This window comes from Sus scrofa, chromosome 9 (genome assembly GCF_000003025.6).
Source record: "Sus scrofa isolate TJ Tabasco breed Duroc chromosome 9, Sscrofa11.1, whole genome shotgun sequence".
Lineage (NCBI taxonomy): Eukaryota > Metazoa > Chordata > Mammalia > Artiodactyla > Suidae > Sus > Sus scrofa.
In genome coordinates, this window is record NC_010451.4 from 125,977,378 (window position 1) to 125,997,791 (window position 20,414).

At 42.2% G+C, this 20,414-nt stretch overlaps 1 protein-coding gene and 1 long non-coding RNA gene across 7 annotated transcripts in view; one reads left to right on the top strand and one right to left on the bottom strand.

Annotated features, from left to right (window-relative positions):
- The window catches only part of EDEM3 (ER degradation enhancing alpha-mannosidase like protein 3), a 74,213-nt gene extending 68,517 nt beyond the window's left edge, over positions 1-5,696 (bottom strand). For 3 of the 6 annotated variants that reach the window (XM_021102627.1, XM_021102624.1, XM_021102626.1), the window contains exons 1-2: positions 5,254-5,626; positions 262-307 (exon numbers count right to left, since the gene is read on the bottom strand). In XM_021102627.1, the coding sequence (XP_020958286.1) occupies positions 262-307; positions 5,254-5,414 (207 nt within the window). In that variant the 5' untranslated portion in view covers positions 5,415-5,626. Of the gene's footprint in view, positions 1-261; positions 308-5,253 lie in introns of all 6 variants that reach the window. The other 3 variants (XM_021102629.1, XM_021102625.1, XM_021102628.1) reach the window with 2 other exon arrangements.
- On the top strand, positions 5,737-18,458 carry LOC110262256. The gene is made up of 3 exons (XR_002347094.1): positions 5,737-6,300; positions 6,723-6,806; positions 17,319-18,458. It is a non-coding gene; the product is annotated as an uncharacterized LOC110262256 (long non-coding RNA).

Here is a 20,414-nt window from a genome sequence, read left to right on the forward strand (position 1 = left end):
TCTAACTATATAAAGTATTTAATAAACATTGTTGATAGCATCTGAAGAAACTATTTAAATGCAAAGCTTCATAATCTAATTCCATTTATTCCTAACTACGCAATAAATTGGTTCTCTAAGAACCACTATCAGGAATACACTCTTTTTAAAAAATTTCCTTTAAAAAAAAAGTGCTATTAATTCAGGTTTTAAAATTCCCAATTGACTGTGCTCACATAATAATTAGCTCACATAAATGGTAAAGATAAGCTTTCTACTTACCATATAGTTGCCATAAGCATGATCAAACATTTCCAGTACTTGATTCCTAATTTTAAAAGAGCAGAAATGAAAAAAGTTAAGTATATTCTATTTACTGTCTTTTAAAAAGTTATCATTCCTTCATAAACACATACCAATAAAAAACAAAAGAAATACTTAGCTAGAAAGGAACATAAACAGAGTCAGGAAATCCACCAGTGTTAGTAGACAAGCATTCATGAATCATGAAGACCCGGGCTAAACTTTTACTATTCTAGCATTTTAAGTAAAATTCTTCTTATAATTTTCCCTAAGAAAATCACTGAATAATACAGAGAGATGAAAATCTGATTTAAAAAAAATTACCTCTTAACAAACATTTAACGTAAATGTCTTGAAAGAGGAAAATATTGAAGAGTCCCCAAAGAAATAATTATTGTTACTACTTATTGCTTACACTATACATTCTTTCAAAAGAGAGGGGTGGCTGTGTGTATTGCTAAGGAAATAACAAAACTATCAAGCCTCTGCCGTTCCCCTTAAACCAAATAAGATCACTGATGCTTAGTTTAAGCTATATTTCTTAATATTTGTCATATTTTTAAAACATACATTTTTATGCTTTTATGATACACTTTTTTGCTCCTTTAAAAAAGTGTCAAAGGTCAAATAAACAATATTCAACCCTAAAACGAGAAAAGTAATCCTCAAAAGAAGACTTGTGTGTTTGGGCTAAATGTTTCTCAAAATCCCCAAGATGACTGTTTAAAATGGAGGTTTCTGATCTCTAAATAACATCAACTAAATCTACAAGGTTCGGACTAAGGAATCAGTCTTTTAATTAAACACTCTCAAATTTGGGGGATTGAGGGTTATAGAAAAAAACCACAAAAGTTAATGCTATGGCCAGACAAGCCCAAGTCTCTCAAAAAAAGAAAAAAAAAACTAGTATTTTATTAATTCTTACTATTACTCTCAAAGTTCTAACGGCAAAAATTATTACTATTACTCTCAAAGTTCTAATAGCAAAAATAGCACTAACAGCAAAAACTGAAGTAAGTATTAAAGAAAATGGCTGGATATATTTTTATTTTACCTCCTGCTATACTGCAATTGTCGTTTTAAAAATGGTAAGCATAGATGATGAAATACGGTAATCATAAAGCTAGATATGTAGTCCTTTTCACTCTAAAGCTAGAGAAGGACTCATTTCCAGATCCTGGTTATAATAACCAGCAAAATCAAGTACACTAAAAGTTATGAACTGAATAAGCTAAGTCCCGACAACTTTTTATGAATACTAATCATTTAAAAACACCTATTGGTTAAAAACAAGGGGGTAAGCCACTTTGCTAAGATATTCTTTGTGTTTATATGTATGATATAGATCAAGCTATCTCAGAAAATTACAGAGTATCTCAAAGAATCCTTATAGACATTTCCTTATGATGCTGCAGATAAAGAGCTCTCAAATTAGCTAAGAAACAAAAAAGTTAAATTTCCCTTCAAGCACTGATATCAACGAAAATATGGAAATTCTTTTTTCCTTCCACTAAAACAAAATACAAAATGCCAACAAGTAAATTCTTATAATCAGTAGTAGTTGCACCTAGACGTGTGTATTACAGATAAATAACATAAGCTTTAACTTGTTTACACAATTTTGCCAGCATTCAAGCTTCAACACTATGAATAAACCATGACTGCAAATAAGGACACATTATTTTCCAATCCTTACACTTATGCAGCCACATGATCATCAAATTTCACAACACATACTTCAAAGTGGAGATGTTTAATACCCAGTTGAGCTCCCCGCTCCCTCAATTAGACATAAGTGCTAACGAAGACATATTTAAATACAGAATGGTAGAATATTATACAGAAAAAAATTTTTCTATAAGGCTTTAGATCTATTCAACAACTGGATAAAAATGTACTAGAAATCAGATCCACAGCTCAAAGATTATGTTTCTTTCTTCATTTTGAATAATTTCTATAAGTCGGCTTTTACTAAAGTTACATTGCTTGCCAACATGCTACAGAAACTGGACTGTTTTACACTTCATTTTTTAGGTAAAAACATTAACAACTGCTGTAACATTTAAAACACAAAACAAAAAATGAGTTCCAGGAAGTTTAGGACTATATATGACCAGGTAATTAAGTCCATAAACTATAAACTGCAAGCAACTGAGCAAATGCGTACTATTTATGACAATTCCAGTCTTGATCATCAGTTTAGTTTTGTGAGGGGGTGGGAAAGGGACGGGGCATTTTCTGCTTTATCATAAATCATTATTTGGGCTTTCAAAAAAAAACCTGTACAGGTAAACCCAACGAATCAGCATTCAGTTTTCTAAAAATTCCCAGAGAAGAAAGCAGTTAAGCAATTGTGAATTTGTGATTTATAGCTCTAGACTTATTCCACTCTTACCCTAGAGTAAGGCAATCTAAATTAACTGGCCTAAATAATTATAACTTCACATTCATAAATGATCTCATAATTTGAGCTGAAATCTCAAGCCAATGTAGTTGGACTTTTCCAATTAAAAATTAATTCTGGTCAAAGTTGAGTTATCCAATGACTTTTCCCCAAATAAAAAAGTTTAATATAAAGGGAAGAAAGGGGAGTAGTGGTCAAATAAAAATACTTGCTGTCCCTAAGTTTCTTTCAGTCTTATGGAAGTTCAGCATAGTGGAGAGCACAGGCTCTGAAGTCATACAGACAGACCCTGGCTTGAATACTGGCTTCACCATTTACCAACTCTATGACTTTGAACAAGTCAAACTTGAGTCTCAGTTTCCCCATCTGCAAAATGGGGATCACATCCGCCTCATTACAAAATAGAGAGGATTACAGAGATAGCACATATAAAGTGCCTGGCACAGGGTAGGGTATTCAGTCAAGCAGTTATCAATGATACACTAAATCCATAAACAGAAAATTTAAGATACTTACTATGGTTTACAGGTAATTCTGTTTTATAGTTGATACTTTATTTTTTCCAACAAGCATCTTTTTTTTTTTTGGCTGCTGGAAGCATATGGAGTTCCCAGGCCAGGATCAGATTCGAGCCACTGTTGTAACCTCAGCCGCAGCTGGAGCAGAGCAGGATCCTTAACCCACTGGGCAGGAAGGGGGATTAAATCCTTGTCCCAGTGCTCCCAAGATGCTGCCAATCCCACTGCACCACAGCAGGAACTCCCAACAAGCATCTTTTATTGCTATTTTATTTAAAAACTAAATCAAGACTCTTGCAACAATTTAAACAATGTGGAAGCCTGCATATAAAACAAAACCTGATGGTTCCACCTCCCCTCCATCCTAACGCGAGGAGGCAGTCATCTTTCAATGTTTTCCTGAGCTTAAACAATTTCTTTCTGGTTTTTGTTTTTTTAAAAACATGGGACAGGGAGTTCCCTGGTGGCCTAGCAGTTAAGTATTCCCTATTGTTACAGCTGTGGCTCAGGTTAGATCCCTGGCGCAGGAATTTCTGCAATGCCTCCAGCATGACCAAAAAAAAACAAAACAAACAAAAAAATAGGATGGCACTAGAGATATTATTCTACAACTTACATCGTTTCTGTCTTGGGAATATATCCCGTAGCCTTCTAAAGTCCTACCTCCTCCTTAATGTCTGAATATTATTCCATAACACGGATGTTCCAAGGAACCAGTTCCATTAGTTCAAAATGCACACTCTTGCACACCTATCTCTAACAGTGTTTTCTGTAGGACAGATTCCCTGAGATGGGATTAATGAACCAAGAGTACATACTGTTTAAATTTTAGTAGACACTGTCAATAAGTTACGGCAATTTACACTCCCATCAGGCTTCTTCCCACATCCCACCTATCCAGTACTCTATCCATGTATTGCGTTTTGTTGATTAACTTGATGGCAAAAAACAAAACAAAAAAAAAAACCCCAGCTATTTCATTTTTTTTAATCTCTCAGATTATAAGACTGAGTAACTTCATGTTTACTGACCATCTGTATCTCCTCTTGTGTGAATTAATTCTAAACACCCTTTGCCCATTTTCTACTGGTTCTTGGCTTATTCCTTATTTGTTTGTGGGACCTATTGTACATTAGGGATAGTGACTCTGGGTTCAATGCTGTACAGATAACTGAAGATTTACGGCTTTCAAGACTAATATGGAGATCCTGATGTGGCTCAGTGGAAACGAATCTGAGTAGTATCCATGAGGACACAGGTTTGATCCCTGGCCTTGCTCAGTGGGTTAAGGATCCACATTGCTGGTGAGCTGTGGTGTAGGTCCTAGATGTGGCTCGGATCTGGCGCATTGCTGTGGCTGTGGCAGAGGCCTGCAGCTACAGCTCCAATTCGACCCCTAGCCTGGGAACCTCCATATGCCGGCGGGTGCGGCCCTAAAAAAACAAACAAAAAAACCTATTAAAACTACTTTGAATAAAAAAGCATAGTTAATTAGGTCTTTTAAATATTGCCATCAAATACTATCCTATTAGGAAAGTGCAAAACAAGAAAACACCACAAGGAAATGGTAAAGTGTTTAAAGTTCAGGTTCCAATGAATACCCCCTTTTCCACAGCAGGTGTAAACATGATTTCCTTAACTACTGTGGGATCAGCAACATTTTCCCAGCTGGGAGCTCACTTATGCGAGAAATCTCACCACGTCCCTGATGAAAGACAACCCGCAGAATTCTCACGCGCAGGGACACGCTGCAGCCCCCTTCACCTGCCACTGACATGGCAGCCGCCTTGACACACCGCGGCTGGCCTCAAGGAGCTTGCACATGTCACCGACGGCCCCAGAGACACCCCGAGAGTCCCCTCGAGATCGCATCGCGGGCGGTGGCCCCGTCCTTCCTGCACCCTGTCCACCCCGCCAGGGTCCTCTCGAGGCAACAGCCGTCCCCATCGCGACAGGAGAGGCCACTGCGCGCCCAGGTCGCAATGACAGGCACCTAACCTGTGGTCAGCCTCACGAGGAAACCCACCCCAGGCTGCCAAGCGCCCTTACCCAAGCCTCTGTTTCTCCTCCCTGCTCATGGGCGCGGCCCCCGCCGTCCACACGGATGTGGCTGACACCAGACAGAGCGCGGCCGTCGCCGCCACCAGGTTCCATGGCGCTCGCTGGGGGACCCGAGACCCACAGCCCCTGCCGCCGCCGGCTCCGCTCATGGCCCCGCGGTTCCGCGCACGCGCAGCTGCTACGCCCGGCCGGTGGGACACATTGCTGGACGCCGGTGGCAAAGGGGCTGCGAGCCGTGCGGAGGGCGGGATGCGGAGGAACGCGAGCGGTCGCCGTCGCCGAACGGTTTCCCGAAGCCACCGAGCCGGTCCCCAGCGCCAGCGCTGCCACCGCCCTCCGCCCTCAGCGGCCCAGAGCGCCTCCCCCAGCTTTCCGGTGTCGTAGTCTAGGAAACCACCTCCCCCGACGCGACTTCCGGGTAGGGCCCCAGACGCTGAGCCTCAGGACCAATGGGGACCGGATCAGAGAGGGGCTGGCTCCGGGGACAGGAGAGGGTATTGGCCAGCAGAAGTGAGACGTGGACAAAAGGCGGGACTGGGGAGGGACCTCTAGCCTCGGCCGTCCTCCGACCCGTGAACTTGAGACCTGAAAACTACCGGTCCCAGCGTGCACTGCTCCCTCCTCGGAGCTCTCGCAGTTGGATCCGCCGGGCTAAAATTCCGGGGTGGGCGCGCTGCACCCTGGGACATGTGGTTCTCCGAGGGGCACGGGCGGTTCCTGCGATCTGGCTTTCCCTGGCGTCTTGCACCAGCCCTCCCTTTGTGGGTTGCATAGTTCCCAGGAACCTGTCAGCTCTTTAGCCTTTTTCCTGCAAATACATTTCCGTGAGTGCCGGCTAGATGAGGCTCACATGGCCTCAGGTCCGTGCTGCACGCCATAAGGAATAGTAGTCCCTAAATGCATACGCTTTTGGAGTTGTCCTCTGCCCTCACCGAGATTGCAAAACGTTAAAGGCAAAAATGAATCGAGCCTTTGACGGCAGTGTGCTGAGAGTTTTCCTTGTAATCGCTCATGTACTCTTGGCAACTTTAATTGGTAAGTACCCCGGTCCCATTTTGCAAACGAGGAAGCTGAGGTCGGAGAACTTAGGTTACAAGCCTCATCTGCTGGGTTAGATTCCAACCAGCTTCTGTGACTCAGAAGTCCTCGCATGTAACCACAAGGGTGAAATGAAGGAGGGCAGGGGAGGCCTCGCACTTGCTTAATAATAGTTATCTTAAAAGCTCAATGTAAGGAAAATAGTGTGAGCTGCAAAGAACGTTTAATAAAGATTGGAAATTGCAATTTATTTTGATCACCCATTCCCACCGATTCACATTGGTAAAATGAGAATTAGGTTCCTCTTGAAAATACACATCGTTTTTCACACGTGGTAATTGAGTGGGTAGGTGTGGAGTTTAGGAGCTTGGATTTGACCTCTATGACCACAGGAAATTGCTTTCTCCTCGTGCCCTCAGCAGCTGAGCTGCCTTTCTGGAAAGTTTCTTCCTTGATTTCTATCACCTTGCATCATCTGCTTTCCTCTCAGACGGACCATTCAGGTGAGATCAATGAATCCTCCGCCTTCATGCCCCCTCTTTGCCTTAAAATGCAGGTGCTTCCTGCATTTTAAAGTGTTTATGTGTGTGCGTTTTTTTCTTTGTACTCTATTCCGTGGTGATTTCTTCCACTTATATGGATTCAAGCATCATATCCCTGTGGTTGATATACATCCTGATTTCTAGACCCACTTTTCCTCCTCCCTAATAGAAATTCCCAAGAGTAAGCTCAAAAGTCATGTGTTCACTGATTCAAATTAATGTCAGTATCATCTTCAACGCATCCTGCTCCTCCACGGTCTGTGCCCAGTCACTTGCCAGTTAGATAGATTCTACTTCTGCTATCACTTTCTTTCTTTCTACTGCTTAGTTTAAGCCTCCATTACCTCTTTCCTGAACTATCACGATGGCCTCCTAAATTATTTCCCTGCCTCCCTAACTTTTCTCTGCATTGCTACTAGAGTTGGCATTTGAGGACATCTACAAACCCCTTGAACACATTATATCCCTTCTACCCCTGCCCTGCTCTGAAATCCTGTGGGAAAACTCACAGGTTCTCATGGTAAATCCTTTTCGGTGCCTTTGCTCACTATTCCCTCTGCTATCCCACTTTTTCTGTAGAATACTCACTACCCATGACGTCTGACTCAGATTCCATCTCCGAGGAATCCTTCCAAAACCTTCCAGCTATTAGACGTCATCCTCCTATTGTATTGTGTGTCTTTATTATTGTGTTTTTCACAGTCAGCCCTGTCCACTAGTTTGTGACTGCTTGGAGGGTATTGACTTTAGCTTATTTCTCTGTATGTTCCAAAACTCATCACTGTGCTTCTGTTAAAAATAATAAATGCTGGATATACTTGTTTCCTTATTCCTTCAGTTTCGTGTCTATAAAGTAGAAATAAGATGGTTTTTATCTACTAATGTGGAGGCTGTGAAAGCACAAGGCCACTTCTGTACAATGTTTAATTTTATCCTTTTTACAGACCTGCATCCCTATGTTGGTTCCATCCCGGATCCTCTTTGGCAGCTTTAAGTCACTAAGTCAATAATACCTGTGGATTGTTCTTGGCTCTGGCACAGAGAACATGGCCAGCTAAAGGTCAACACCAGTCATTCAGTATTTGAAAACTAGGAACAAAGAAAACAGAAAAATAGTCAGTGACCTTCAGCTATATTGAAATGTGGTCAATTATTTGTAGTGAATTATTGGCAATAATTCAATTTTCTTTGCCTTCCTGATGCTCCAAGCCTTTATAAGAAATCAAAATTGACTAGTAACTATCATTGAGAAACAATGTCTTTAAGAAAATTACTGGCTTTTAGTGTGTAGCATTGTCTGGGGATATTTCCCGTAGCTTATTTGTTTTCCAGCTAACATTGCATTTTAAAGTGTGTAATGAGAGCAAAAAACATATTCATAGTTGACTTAATAAGCATCTTTCTCTCCCTACTGCAATTCAGTCTCTAGCCAGTGGTTGAGTCCATTTTTCACTAATCTCTGCAAAACCATAAGGATAAAAGCTATGGCCTAAAAAGCATTGCAGCATAACATATCTAAGTTGGAGCCTGTGGAAATGAAAGAAAAATATGATCACAAAATGTATTTCAAAAAAGAACCCATTTTAACCCTTTAATGGAAATTAAGAAAAAATTCTAAGATAATTGGCAATTTATGGACACTAGGAAAAATCTGCATTCATTCTTTTAAAACCTACAACACATTATTTTAGACCGAATACACTTAGTCATAAAAAGGATAGAGGAGTTAAAAATGAGAGAGACCTTGGTGTGTTATGCAAGGGGGAAAACACTGGTGGAAGGCTAGGATGAGGACTTTTAAAGACTATGAAAGAGGTTTCAGATGTGTAAAGCTCATTAAAAATGGTAAGAAATAAGAGCCAGTTATAAAATGCCCTTTAACCAGATAAGAGTTTGTTTGCACAGCCTTGCAGCTTATGTAAATATGTATGTTCACCTGGGGTTCTCTTTGCTTGCTTACCTGGATGAATCAGGAGGTAGGGAGGGGTAGGAAGCCCTGGTTGGAGTCATATGGATTCACAAACATAAAAGAGAGTCTCCACTTTAATATTACGGCTCAGAAATTATCCCAGGAATCGGGCCAGCTGGGTGAGACCGACCACACAGCCACAGTTGCCCTGAAATGACTTGAATTCTTCAGTACGACAGATCTAATTACTCCTGAAACTCTCGTGTAGAACTTGGGAGTGGGATTTTGTCATTCTTCAAATTGCTTATCCTGTTCTTCGATAAAGGGTGGAATTTAGAGAACACTCTTCTTCCTGAGAGCCCAGTCTTGCAAACATTAAATAAATCAAGTCAGCACTTATTCTACGTACACAGCTAGCCCTACAAAGAGTGCTTCATGAAAAAGATAGTCGGGGTCCTTGCGGACTGACTCTGTGCTTGGCTGTCTGACTGAGGTATCCAAATTCCAAGAAAGACAACAGGAAGTTTGAATGATTCACTGCCCCCTAAGATGTCCCTGGGGCTCTTTCCACCTCTCAGTCATGAGCCAAGAGCTTCAAAATCACATCAGGTTCAGATTATTATCTCACTTCTCTCAGTAAGGCAGGCACCTGTTCTCTCAAGCAAGAGGTTTTGCTCCCACGTCATGCTGACTGTTAAGCTCGGTTTTGTGGTTGGGTCTCTCCTTCATGTGTCAGAAACAGCTTCAAGTCACATGGCTGTTCACAAGCCAGTACATCTTGCCTCTGGCCCCTCTCCCAAAGCCACCTTTTGTCCTATTAACATAGTTTCTACTTCACATTTCAGTCTGCCCACGAGGTTGAGTCCACACCATTCAACAGCATTCTGCACAGCTTGCATACGTGGCATAGTGGCCAAGAATGGTGGCTCTGAGCCAGCTCTGCTGCTATTAGCCACGTCATCTTAAGCAAATTACTGAACTGTCTTGTGCCTTAATTTCCTCACTTGTAAAAATGTGAATAACTACCTACATCAGAGCTTGTTAGGTGGATTAAACAGTTTAATTGTAACACTTCATTATAGGGATGTTGTGAAGATGATGTATGTAAAACATTTAGCGCAATTTGAAAGAGCTCAATAAATAGCAGCTATTGATATTATAGGGGATAGGATTCAAGGGTGCAAGTGTACTCTTCTTAACCCAATGCTAAAGGTTAATGGACTTGGTTATTAGTTATAGAACTAGCTTTTGAGCACATATCTTCAGAGCTTTCCCAGCGCTTTGGGGCCTTACACTCAATTTTAGCACCCTCTCTGGGTTCCCAGGGCACTGCACTCTAATGTCTCAAGTTTTTTCTCCACAACCCCTCACATCACTTCCCTTTCCTTCCCACTCCTCCTTTTCATCTGACGTGGGTGTGTGTGCATGCGTGTGCCTGTGCACGCGCGCGCACACACACGCAAACACACACATTTGCTTTGTGCCCACTGCTGAACACAGAACTTAAAATCACATGACTTGACTTCTCAACCTACATCTGCCATTTGCTCTTCTATGCAAGCCAGTTCCTCGAAGACTCAGTCTTTTTTGTTTTGCTTTGTTGTTTCATTTCATATGGCCAACAGCGGTGGGCTGGAGTTCTAGATGTCAAATTACATTAGTGGTTAAGAAGGGGGAAATAACTTGCAAATAGTTTAATTATGTGCAACTGCTGGCTTATTTTTGGTAGATAGTGATAGCAGCCAAAATAGGAACTGGGTTGAAAATTAACTATTCTCCAACACCCTCCTAACCCGCTTATAATTAAACCAAGTCATAGGCCACTTTCTGTCATACATTTGTTAAACATTTTGTTAGCAAGCAGAGACAATGTAGCACATACCACCTGTCGTGTGTGTCTGATAAAGTGTCAGGTCTCTGTCCTTTTGGGTTCTGCAATCATGAGTTTGCATGAAAGAGTCCCTGGAGGCATTTGAACACTATTCCAGAGGCAGGATTCTATCATCCTTATATAGTAAGCATCAGCCAGCTGGAAGTCCTCCCTCTCACACACCATTTCTAATGGTCCAGCTTTCCACAGCATGTTTGCACAGCAGTGGGAGTGCCCCTCAACTATTGCAGCTAGTCCACGTAGCTTGGAAACCACTAGTTCTATCAATGAGAGACATTTCTAACATCCATTATGATGCCTAGCCACTAATTTTGGCAATGAAAATTCACCTTTGACATTTTTTATATTAAAGAGGATGACCTTTGGTCTTCAGGTGGACAACTGTACTTTTGCACCTACCTCTATAGGGAGTCTTCCTAATGAGACCATCCTGGAGTGGGGATTTGTGATGGGGCAACTGATTGCACCTTGAGTATCACTGAACCTCATCCATTCATCATATCACACTGTCCCAGCTGAAGAATTTTAAGGCATACGTGCAGACACCCTCAGGATAATATTTGCAAAGGATATGATCCACTAAGGATGGCCCCCCTTCCCTTAACATGTGGGAAGTATTATCCTTGTTCAACAGATGAAAAGAATGAAGTTCAGAGAGGTTATAGCTTCACTTTGTGAAGGTCAAAAGCAGGGAAATGGTACAGTCACGATGTGGATAAAGTCCAGACCATGTTAGGATGACCATAAATTCTGATTTGCCTGTAACAGTCTTGATTTACATCGTTGTCCTCTCATCCTATTTGATTAGTATTCCCTTTCATTTTCAAAAATGTCCCAATTTAGGAGTTCCCGTCGTGGCGCAGTGGTTAACGAATCTGACTAGGAACCATGAGGTTACAGGTTCGATCCCTGCCCTTGCTCAGTGGGTTAAGGATCCAGCATTGCCGTGAGCTGTGGTGTAGGTCTCAGACACGGCTCGGATCCCGTGTTGCTGTGGCTCTGGTGTAGGCCGGCCGCTACAGCTCCAATTGGACCCCTAGCCTGGGAACCTCCACATGCCGCGGGAGCAGCCCTAGAAAAGGCAAAAAAAGACCCCAAAAAAGTCCCAATTTAAACAGTAACTTATGTGATCACCCAAACTGTCTACATTACCTCCAGGGCCTCCATCCCCCAACAATGTCAGATTCTCTCAGATATGAACACATCACAGCAAGTGCGTCTGGCCTGGCTTTTTCTTGCCCCATCATGCTGTACTGAACAAAAAGGAGAAAAAACAGTGTAATTAGGTGGCAAATTCAGGGGAAAAATATCCTGCTAACAGGAAATACAAGTTTCCTCCTTTACTAAGAAAAACGTAATAGTGAGTCACCCAGAAACTGGACAGATTGAAGGAACATTTTAAAATGTGATGGAAATTGTAGGAAGAAGAAGACCATTATTGAAATTAGGATGTATTTTCTTTTTATGGCCACACTTGTGGCATATGGAAGTTCCCAGGCTGGGGATCAAATCTGAGCTGCAGCTGCTGGCCTATGCCAGAGCCACAGCTATACCAGATCTGAGCCGCAACTGCGACCTACACCACAGCTCACAGTGGCAATGCCAGATCCTTAACCCACTGAGCGAGGCCACTTCCTCAACGGAGACTACGTCAGGTTCTTTTTTTTTTTTTTTTGTCTTTTTGCTATTTCTTGGGCCTTGGCATATGGAGGTTCCCAGGCTAGGGGTCGAATCAGAGCTGTAGCCACCGGCCTACGCCAGAACCACAGCAACGCGGGATCCGAGCCGCATCTGCAACCTTCACCACAGGTCATGGCAACACCGGATCGTTAACCCACCGAGCAAGGGTAGGGACCGAACCCGCAACCGCATGGTTCCTAGTCAGATTCGTTAACCACTGCGCCACGACGGGAACGCCGACTACATCAGGTTCTTAACCTGCTGAACCAAAATGGAAAGTCCTCTTTTTTTTGGCCTCTCCCGTGACATACAAAAGTTCCAGGGTCTGGGGTCGAACTGATGCCACTGCAATAACCAGAGCCACTGCTGTGACAACATTAGATCCTTAACCCACTGAGCCACAAGGGAAATCCAAAATTAAACTATATTTTCAACTATGTTTGCCCAAGAACATTGCTATTGACTAAACTGGATGTCTGTTTCCATTTATCCTTACTCAGAGGAAAAAATTGCACCCAATTTTTACCATTTAGGTATAATATAAAAATCATCCCTGTGGTTATAGACTTCCAGTTATAAATGTCATGGGGATATAAGGTACACCTTGCTGACTGTAGTTAATACCACTCTATTTCATATTTGACAGTTGCTAAGAGAGTAGATCTTTAACTTCCTAATCACAAGGAAAAGATTTGGTAACTGTGGTGACAGATGTTAACTAGATTTACTCTGATTGTTTTGCAGTATATACAAGTATAGAAGCATTATGTTGTCACCTGAAACGAATATAATGTTATGTGTCCATTATAGGTCAAACACACACATGCATACGACCTTTTGGATACAGAATTAGATTTACTGGTCACTTGTGGGAACTAGAAAGCCCTTCTCTAGGATTCCTTGAAAATTTACGCAAAGATCATTCCTTTTCCAGGGAAGACTAAAATCCCTTCCCTGTGCAGTGCCCTTTCCCTGCAGCGGTAAATAATACAGCTGTCTGTGAATGTATATGGGTTGGGAAATGCCGGCCTTTGTTCATCTGTGGGTTCCTCATGGCAGAGACGCATCGCCATGTGACTCAGGAGTGAGCGGGCCTCCAGAACTAAGCGCTCTTGTGTGAGGCAAAGCCAGCCCTCTGCCAGTCACCATCCCATGACTGGGCTGACCCTCCGAGGCTATTGTTTCATTGTTTCTCATGGCCGCCCAGTATGAAGTATACTATTCTTTGCAGCTTCTGCACTAAGGTTAAGCTGCAGTCAGACTCTCTTCCCACCTCTGATGCTGCCTGAAGTCTTGCCAGTAGTGGGCTCCCAAGAGTGACGCTGGCAGCAAAGGCAGATTGAAAACATTGGAAGAGGACAGCATGGCCGACTAGGTAACCTGGAATCCTCGGATACATTTTTTTTTTTGCATTGGGCCTCAGAATTGGCTAGATCCAGGCTCTTTCTTTCATTTCTAGGAAGCTTCTTTTGGGGTGAAGGGAAGGAAGGGAGCAGGGGACAACCACACCATACAATCTGTTCCCTTTGCCTGGGAGGGGAAACAATCTTTTGAGTAGGGAATGCTAAAAAGGATAGAATGTGATTTGTGTGGAAGTAACACCTATTTGCTGGATCATAAAATGTGTTTCAACTCTTACCTACATCTTAAAAATGCCCCCAAAGCCTCTTTGGTGTCATGGTCAAGGAGGGAAGACAGGAGAGATGATTTCTGTTTTGTATTTTCCAAAGAAGAAAATTTCCTTCTTTCCTAATAAATGATCCCGTCCCCTCCCCCTTTCTTCCTGTTATTGTAAGAAAATCATGGCTCGTGTCTAATGAACACCATTCTGTGTGCATTGTGTGCCTGCATTATTTGTTATCCTCTTAGCAATTCTGTGAAGTAAGTACTGTTACGATTCTCATTTTCCAGGCGAGGAAAGTGAGGCACCAAGAGGCCCTCTTGGCGTCACCGAATGACAAAGCCAGGTTTCACGTGCACGCAGTCTGGCCCTGGAGGCAGCATTCAACTAGCCAATACCTGGCCTCATGAATAACTTTCTAAAACTGGTTAGCATGTTCTCTGCTGCCTTAAAGAACTAAAACAAACATCTGTAAAGTACTTAACTATTCAGTCGGCTGCTGTCATACTGGAAAACATGACAAACGTCAACGCACCAATTATAACACGATTCCTTTGACTTATGGGACATTTGATATTATCTTTAAATGGTTGTTTGTTGTGGTTTTTTTTTGTCTTTTTGTCTTTTCCAGGGCATATGGAGGGTCCCAGGCTAGGGGTCTAATTGGAGCCGTAGCCACTGGCCTATACCACAACCACAGCAACGCCGGATCCTTAACCCACTGAGCAAGGCATCGAACCTGCAACCTCATGGTTCCTAGTTGGATTAGCTAACCACTGAGCCACGATGGGAACTCCTAAATGGGCTATTTGATATTGAAAAGCCTTCACAATTTACTGTTCCTCTCCCAAATATAAAACACAAAATCAGGAGTTCCTGTGGTGGTGCAGTGGTAATGAACCCAACTAGTATCCATGAGGACTCGGGTTACACCCCTGGCCTCACTCAGTGGGTTAAGGATCTGGTGTTGCGGTGAGCTGTGGTGTAGTTTGCAGACCCAGCTCAGATCTGGCATGACTGGCTGTGGCGTAGGCTGGCAGCTAGAGCTGTGATTTGACCCCTAGCCTGGGAACTTCCATATGCCTCGAGTGTGGCCCTAAAACGACAAAAAAAAACAACCCTTCCCCCCAAAAAAAACACCACACACAAAACTGAGTATGCCCAGAGTCTTTGATGAGGGGAACCTCTCTGATAAAGTAGATAAAACATACACACGATCATAAAATGATGCAGAAAATAAGTGCCATCAGAGAAAAGCAAATAAAGAGCTTAGGGTGTTCAGGAAGGCAAAGCTGCCAAATGTAATGAAATTACACACCAAAGAGTGTCCCATTTTCTTAAGTATTCAGTGTAATAGCTACTATGTGTAAACTACCATGAAATCTTTGAAGGTGTCATAACAAGGAAGTTATTAATAATTTACATTTCTTGATTGAGCTTAATAAATAGTATTTATCTCACTTGAAATACAGTGACTACTTCTTTTTCCAAAAAATCATGTTCATTACCCAGAAAATATTGTTAAAGTCTAATCCTTAATAAAATCAGTACTTAACACAGTGCATTGTCCTGTTACTTAATAAATATTCATTTGGTTGACAACTTTGCTTAATTAAGCCAGCCTTTAGCCCTTGTGTGCACATTTGAACATAAGCTTCACCATATCATTCTCAATAGTCATTCTCTGTTGTCTTTGCTATACTTGATGCATTTTTCATTCATTTAGTCATTTAGTCATTCAACAAACATTTTTTTCAGATTAGGGATCTGGGTTGATGCTTTTGTTTCTTTGTAAGTTGAGCAATTTATTGGATGGTGGTGCCACTCGCCAAAATGGCAACCATGGGATGAGGGGCACCTGGGGAGAGGGTAATAGGTAAGTTCAGTTGGGACATGATGAGCTTGAATTTAAGATGCCTGTTTACATCCAAGTGAGGGAATGCATGAAGCAGCTGGATGCATGGGTCTGGAGAGAGAGAGAGTCCAGCTGAGTGTAAAAGATTTGAGAGTCATTAAGTACCACAGGTGGTAGTTAAAGCCATGGAAAACCAGTTCTTCACCTGAGGGGTAAGGATGCAAAGGGAGTCACCAGCTGCTTCAGGAGGTCCATGTAACCCTAAAATGAAATGCAAAAGCCCTCCCCACAGGATGTGTTTTTATCACATTCTCCAAGGGGTTGGTGACTTTGAAAAGGCTAAGAATGAAGGGTGAAAAGAGAAGGGTCAGGAAGGAACACTGGAGGTTCCAACGTTTAAGAAGTAGATGAGTAGGGAGTTCCCATCGTGGCTCAGTGGTTAACAAACCTGACTAGCAGCCATGAGGATGTGGGTTTGATCCCTGGACTCACTCAGTGGTTAAGGATCCATCATTGCCCTGAGCTGTGGTGTAGGTCACAGACTCAGCTGGGATCCCATGTCGCTATGGCTGTGGTGCAGGCCGGCAGCTACAGCTCCAATTGGACCCCTAGCCTGGGAATCTCCACATGCCGCATGTGCAGCCTTAAAAAGCCAAAAAAAAAAAAAAAAAAAAAAAGAAGAAGTAGAAAATTGAGAGTTCCCATTGGTTCAGCAGTTTATGAACCCAACTAGTATCCATTAGAATGCTGGTTCAATCCCTAGTCTTGCTCAGTGGGTTAAGGATCCAGCATTGCCAGCGAGCTGTGGTGTAGGTTGCAGACGTGGCTCAGATCTAGAGTTGCTATGGCTGTGATGTAGGCTGGCAGCTGTAGCTCTGATTCGACCCCTAGTCTGGGAACCTCCATATGTTGCAGGTGCCGCCCTAAAAAAAAGAATAGAAGAATAGCAAAGACAAGATCAGAAAATTTGGATAGAGTCACAGAAGTCAAAGGATGAGAAGTTTTCAAGGAGGGAGTGGCCAATAGTGTCACATATGGCAGGAATGTCAAGTGAGATAAGGAGTGAAAGGTCTTTATCTTATTTGGCCAATTCCTTCAGGGGTGTTCCGTATGCAGTAGCTACTCAGTGAATGTTGATAGAAAAATTATATCCATTAAATAATTTGAGAGGAATGAAAGAAAATTAATAGAATGATATGCCAACAGCAGGTTAAACTAGGTTTGCTGTCACATTAACAAATGAAACACATAAGAAGTTGGACAGTTGGAGTTCCCTGGTGGCTCAGCAGGTTAACAATTGATACTGTCACTGCTGTGTCTCTGGTTACATGGTTACTGCTGTGGTGTGGGTTCAGTCCTTGCTCAGGAACTTCCGAACGCTACAGGCACAGCCAAAAAAAAGGGGGGGGGGAGAAATTTAATTAAACTATTAACATCTTATGAGGCCGTTTTATAAGGTCTTATAATGTGGTGAACCAAATCAGTCTCCCAAATAACTAGGTCAGCTTTATCCACAGGTAAACAACCCCTTCCATGGAGTGAATGGAAAGATAATGCTTCTCTTTACTTCAGTGTCCCTCCTTCTGCCTGAAAAAGCAATTATTCTGGAAGCATGTGCGTGTCAATTGGATTACATTACCTGGGAGGTGGGCTAAAAACATCATCTGGCTAAAATGTTTGCAGAAATACCATTAACCCGCTGCCATTGTGGATTGTTAGCTTGAGATCAACCCAATGACTTTCCACTTGCAATCCTTTTATGTTTATAAAGATTCCATAAACACCGTATTGTGTCATTTTAATACTAACAATTCAACCTCCCCCCCCCAAAGTAGTAAAAGCCTGTTTTTTCTAAGTTAAAATTAAAAAGTCCCTATGTCTTTGAAGGAGACAGTCTCATATAGTATAAAGATGGTAAAAAATAAAAGTCTTGATCATAGTTCGCATGATAGTGAGGATGACGCCAAACCCTTTCATTAGTTATGGTATAAGCCCAGAGGCTGTGAGAAAGAGATCCCAAATACAGTGACTTACACAAGAGAGAAAGTTGTTTCTCTCCCAGTCTCCCAAGTAATATTCACAAGCAGGTGGGTGATTCAGTCCCAATGAACAATTCTACTCCACGAAGTCATTCAGGAACTCAGGTTGCTATTCTGTCCCCTGATAGGCATCTCTATGTTAGAAGGTGGTTCACTAGCACCACATAAACATTCTAGCTGCCATGAAGGGTAGAGAGATGGAGGAGAGAAAGTAGTTTCCTTCATAAAGAATGGACAAGGAAGCTGCATGCATCACTTAATGCTCACATCTCATTGGAAAGGAGTTATTCAGCCTGTTACACCAAGCTGCAAGGAAGGCTGAGATTTTTTTGCCTTTAATTGGGCAGCCATGTGCCCAGCTTAAACTCAGAAGATCCTATTACTAGAAAGGAGAAGAGGATAACAAATAGAGCGCCAATTTGGCACTTGGCAGTCTGTACCAAACTCCTGTTTGGGTGTTTTTACAGTCATGATGATACTTATAGTGAAGATGCAAGTACGAGTTTTTCAGTTTGTTTGTTTTATGGCCACATCCATGGCATGTGGAAGTATTCAGGCTAGAGGCTGAATCCAAGCTGCAGCTACGACCTGTGCCACAACTGTGGCAACACCAGATCCTTTAATCCACTGTACTGGGCTAGGGATCGAACCCACGCCTCCTTAACAACCCAACCCACTGCAGTCAGATTCTTAACCCACTGTTCCCCTGCAGGAACTCCTGAGTTTTTGAATTCTTAAAATGGCTTAATTCTAGAAAATCACATTTTATTTTTAATTTTGTTACGTGCAGTTTACCTGTCAAATCCCTAAGTCAATAAATAATAGGCTCTCCTTGCAGAAGTGTTATTATTCCGACAAAGCCTCCGAGAAATTTTAGTTACAGAGATAGCCCAGTTTATGAGCTTTGTGACTTTCTCTATCCTTTCTCATCTATATAAGATGCAGAGATGAGGTGTTACTGGAAATATTGCAAGGCAGCTTCCCTGGAGAGTACTTAAATCCCATGATGAGAAGAGACACAGCTAGTAAACACTAAAAGCTATAATATCAGTAATTGCAGGTGCTCCTGGAATCAAAGGAGAGAATAAAAGAATTAAATAGAGTTAGGATTAACATAAAAGGACTAGAGAGCTAGTGCTTACTGTTTCACTTTTGGAGAGGTGGAGCCTGTGGGAAGTTGATAAGAAAACTTAACAGTTTGTGAAGTTATTTAATGTACTTAATATTAGGTTTTGGCGAGAAAGCAGGGACGTGATGAGAGCAGTCACTCAAGGAAGTGTGAAGGAAAACCAGGTAAACAGAAGTGTTTTCCCATCACTTCCGTTCCTCTCCGATGCCAGGAAACCTAGATTTTAGGAACCATTTTTGTGTATTTATTAAGTTTTTTTTTCCTACTCCCAGAAGTCTGATTCATGATTTTGTTAAAAGCAAATTCTAAAACTGTCTTGTTTGATATGGTAGCCAGTGGCTGCATGTGGCTATTGAAATGTGATTAGGCCGTAAGTGTAAATATATACTGGATTTCAAAGACTTGTTATGAAAAAATAATGTAGCATATCTGATGATTCTTTATATTGATTCTATATTTAAGTGATAGTATTTTAGATATATTGGGTTAAATAAAATACATTATGAACACTAATATTTTTTTGGGGGGTCACACCCACAGCATATGGAGGTTCCCAGGCTAGGGGTCTAATCGGAGCTGCAGCCATTGGTCTACACCACAGCCACAGCAACGCCAGATCTGAGTCAAGGCTGCGACCTACACCACAGCTCAAGGCAACGCCAGATCCTTAACCCACTGAGCAAGGCCAGGGATCAAACCCACAACTCAGGGTTCCTAGTTGGATTTCTTTCCACTGTGCCCCAGCAGGAACTCCATGAACACTAATTTGACCTGTTTCACCTTTTTAATGTGACTATTAGAACATTTTAAATTATGTTATGATTCATATCATATTTCTATGGAACATACTGATTTAGAAGCTCCATTACAAAGAGGATGGACGATCTCTTTTTCCAGGCTTGAATTGACCTCTGGCACATTGTCTTCATCCAAAGGTTATAGAATTTTAAACCAGCAGCCTCTCCATCCTGCACTCTCTCATACCACAAATCAGGGCAAGGATGCAGATTGTGTGGCCCAGGGCCACTGGCCTTGAGTTGAAAAATGTCTAATGGTGGATGTCTTACGAATCTGCAAAGAGGTCCTTTCCATTCAGGGGCAATTCTCACTGTGAGAAACCCTTTCTTTACACTGGGAAGAATATTGGCTCTCTGTACTTTCAACTTCTTCTGAGGCTTTCTCCTTTAGCATAATTAAAATAAATCTAGGCGTTCCCATCGTGGTTCAATGGAAACAAATCTGACTAGTATCCACAAAGACACAGGTTCAATCCCTGGTCTTGCTCAGTGGGTTAAGGATCTGGTGTTGCTGTGACCTATGGTGTAGGTCACAGACGTGGCTCAGATCCCTCGTTGCTGTGGCTGTGTATAGGCCAGCGGCTACAGCTGATTGAACCCCTAGCCTGGGAACCTCCATGGGTCACAGGTGCAGCCCTAAAAAGACAA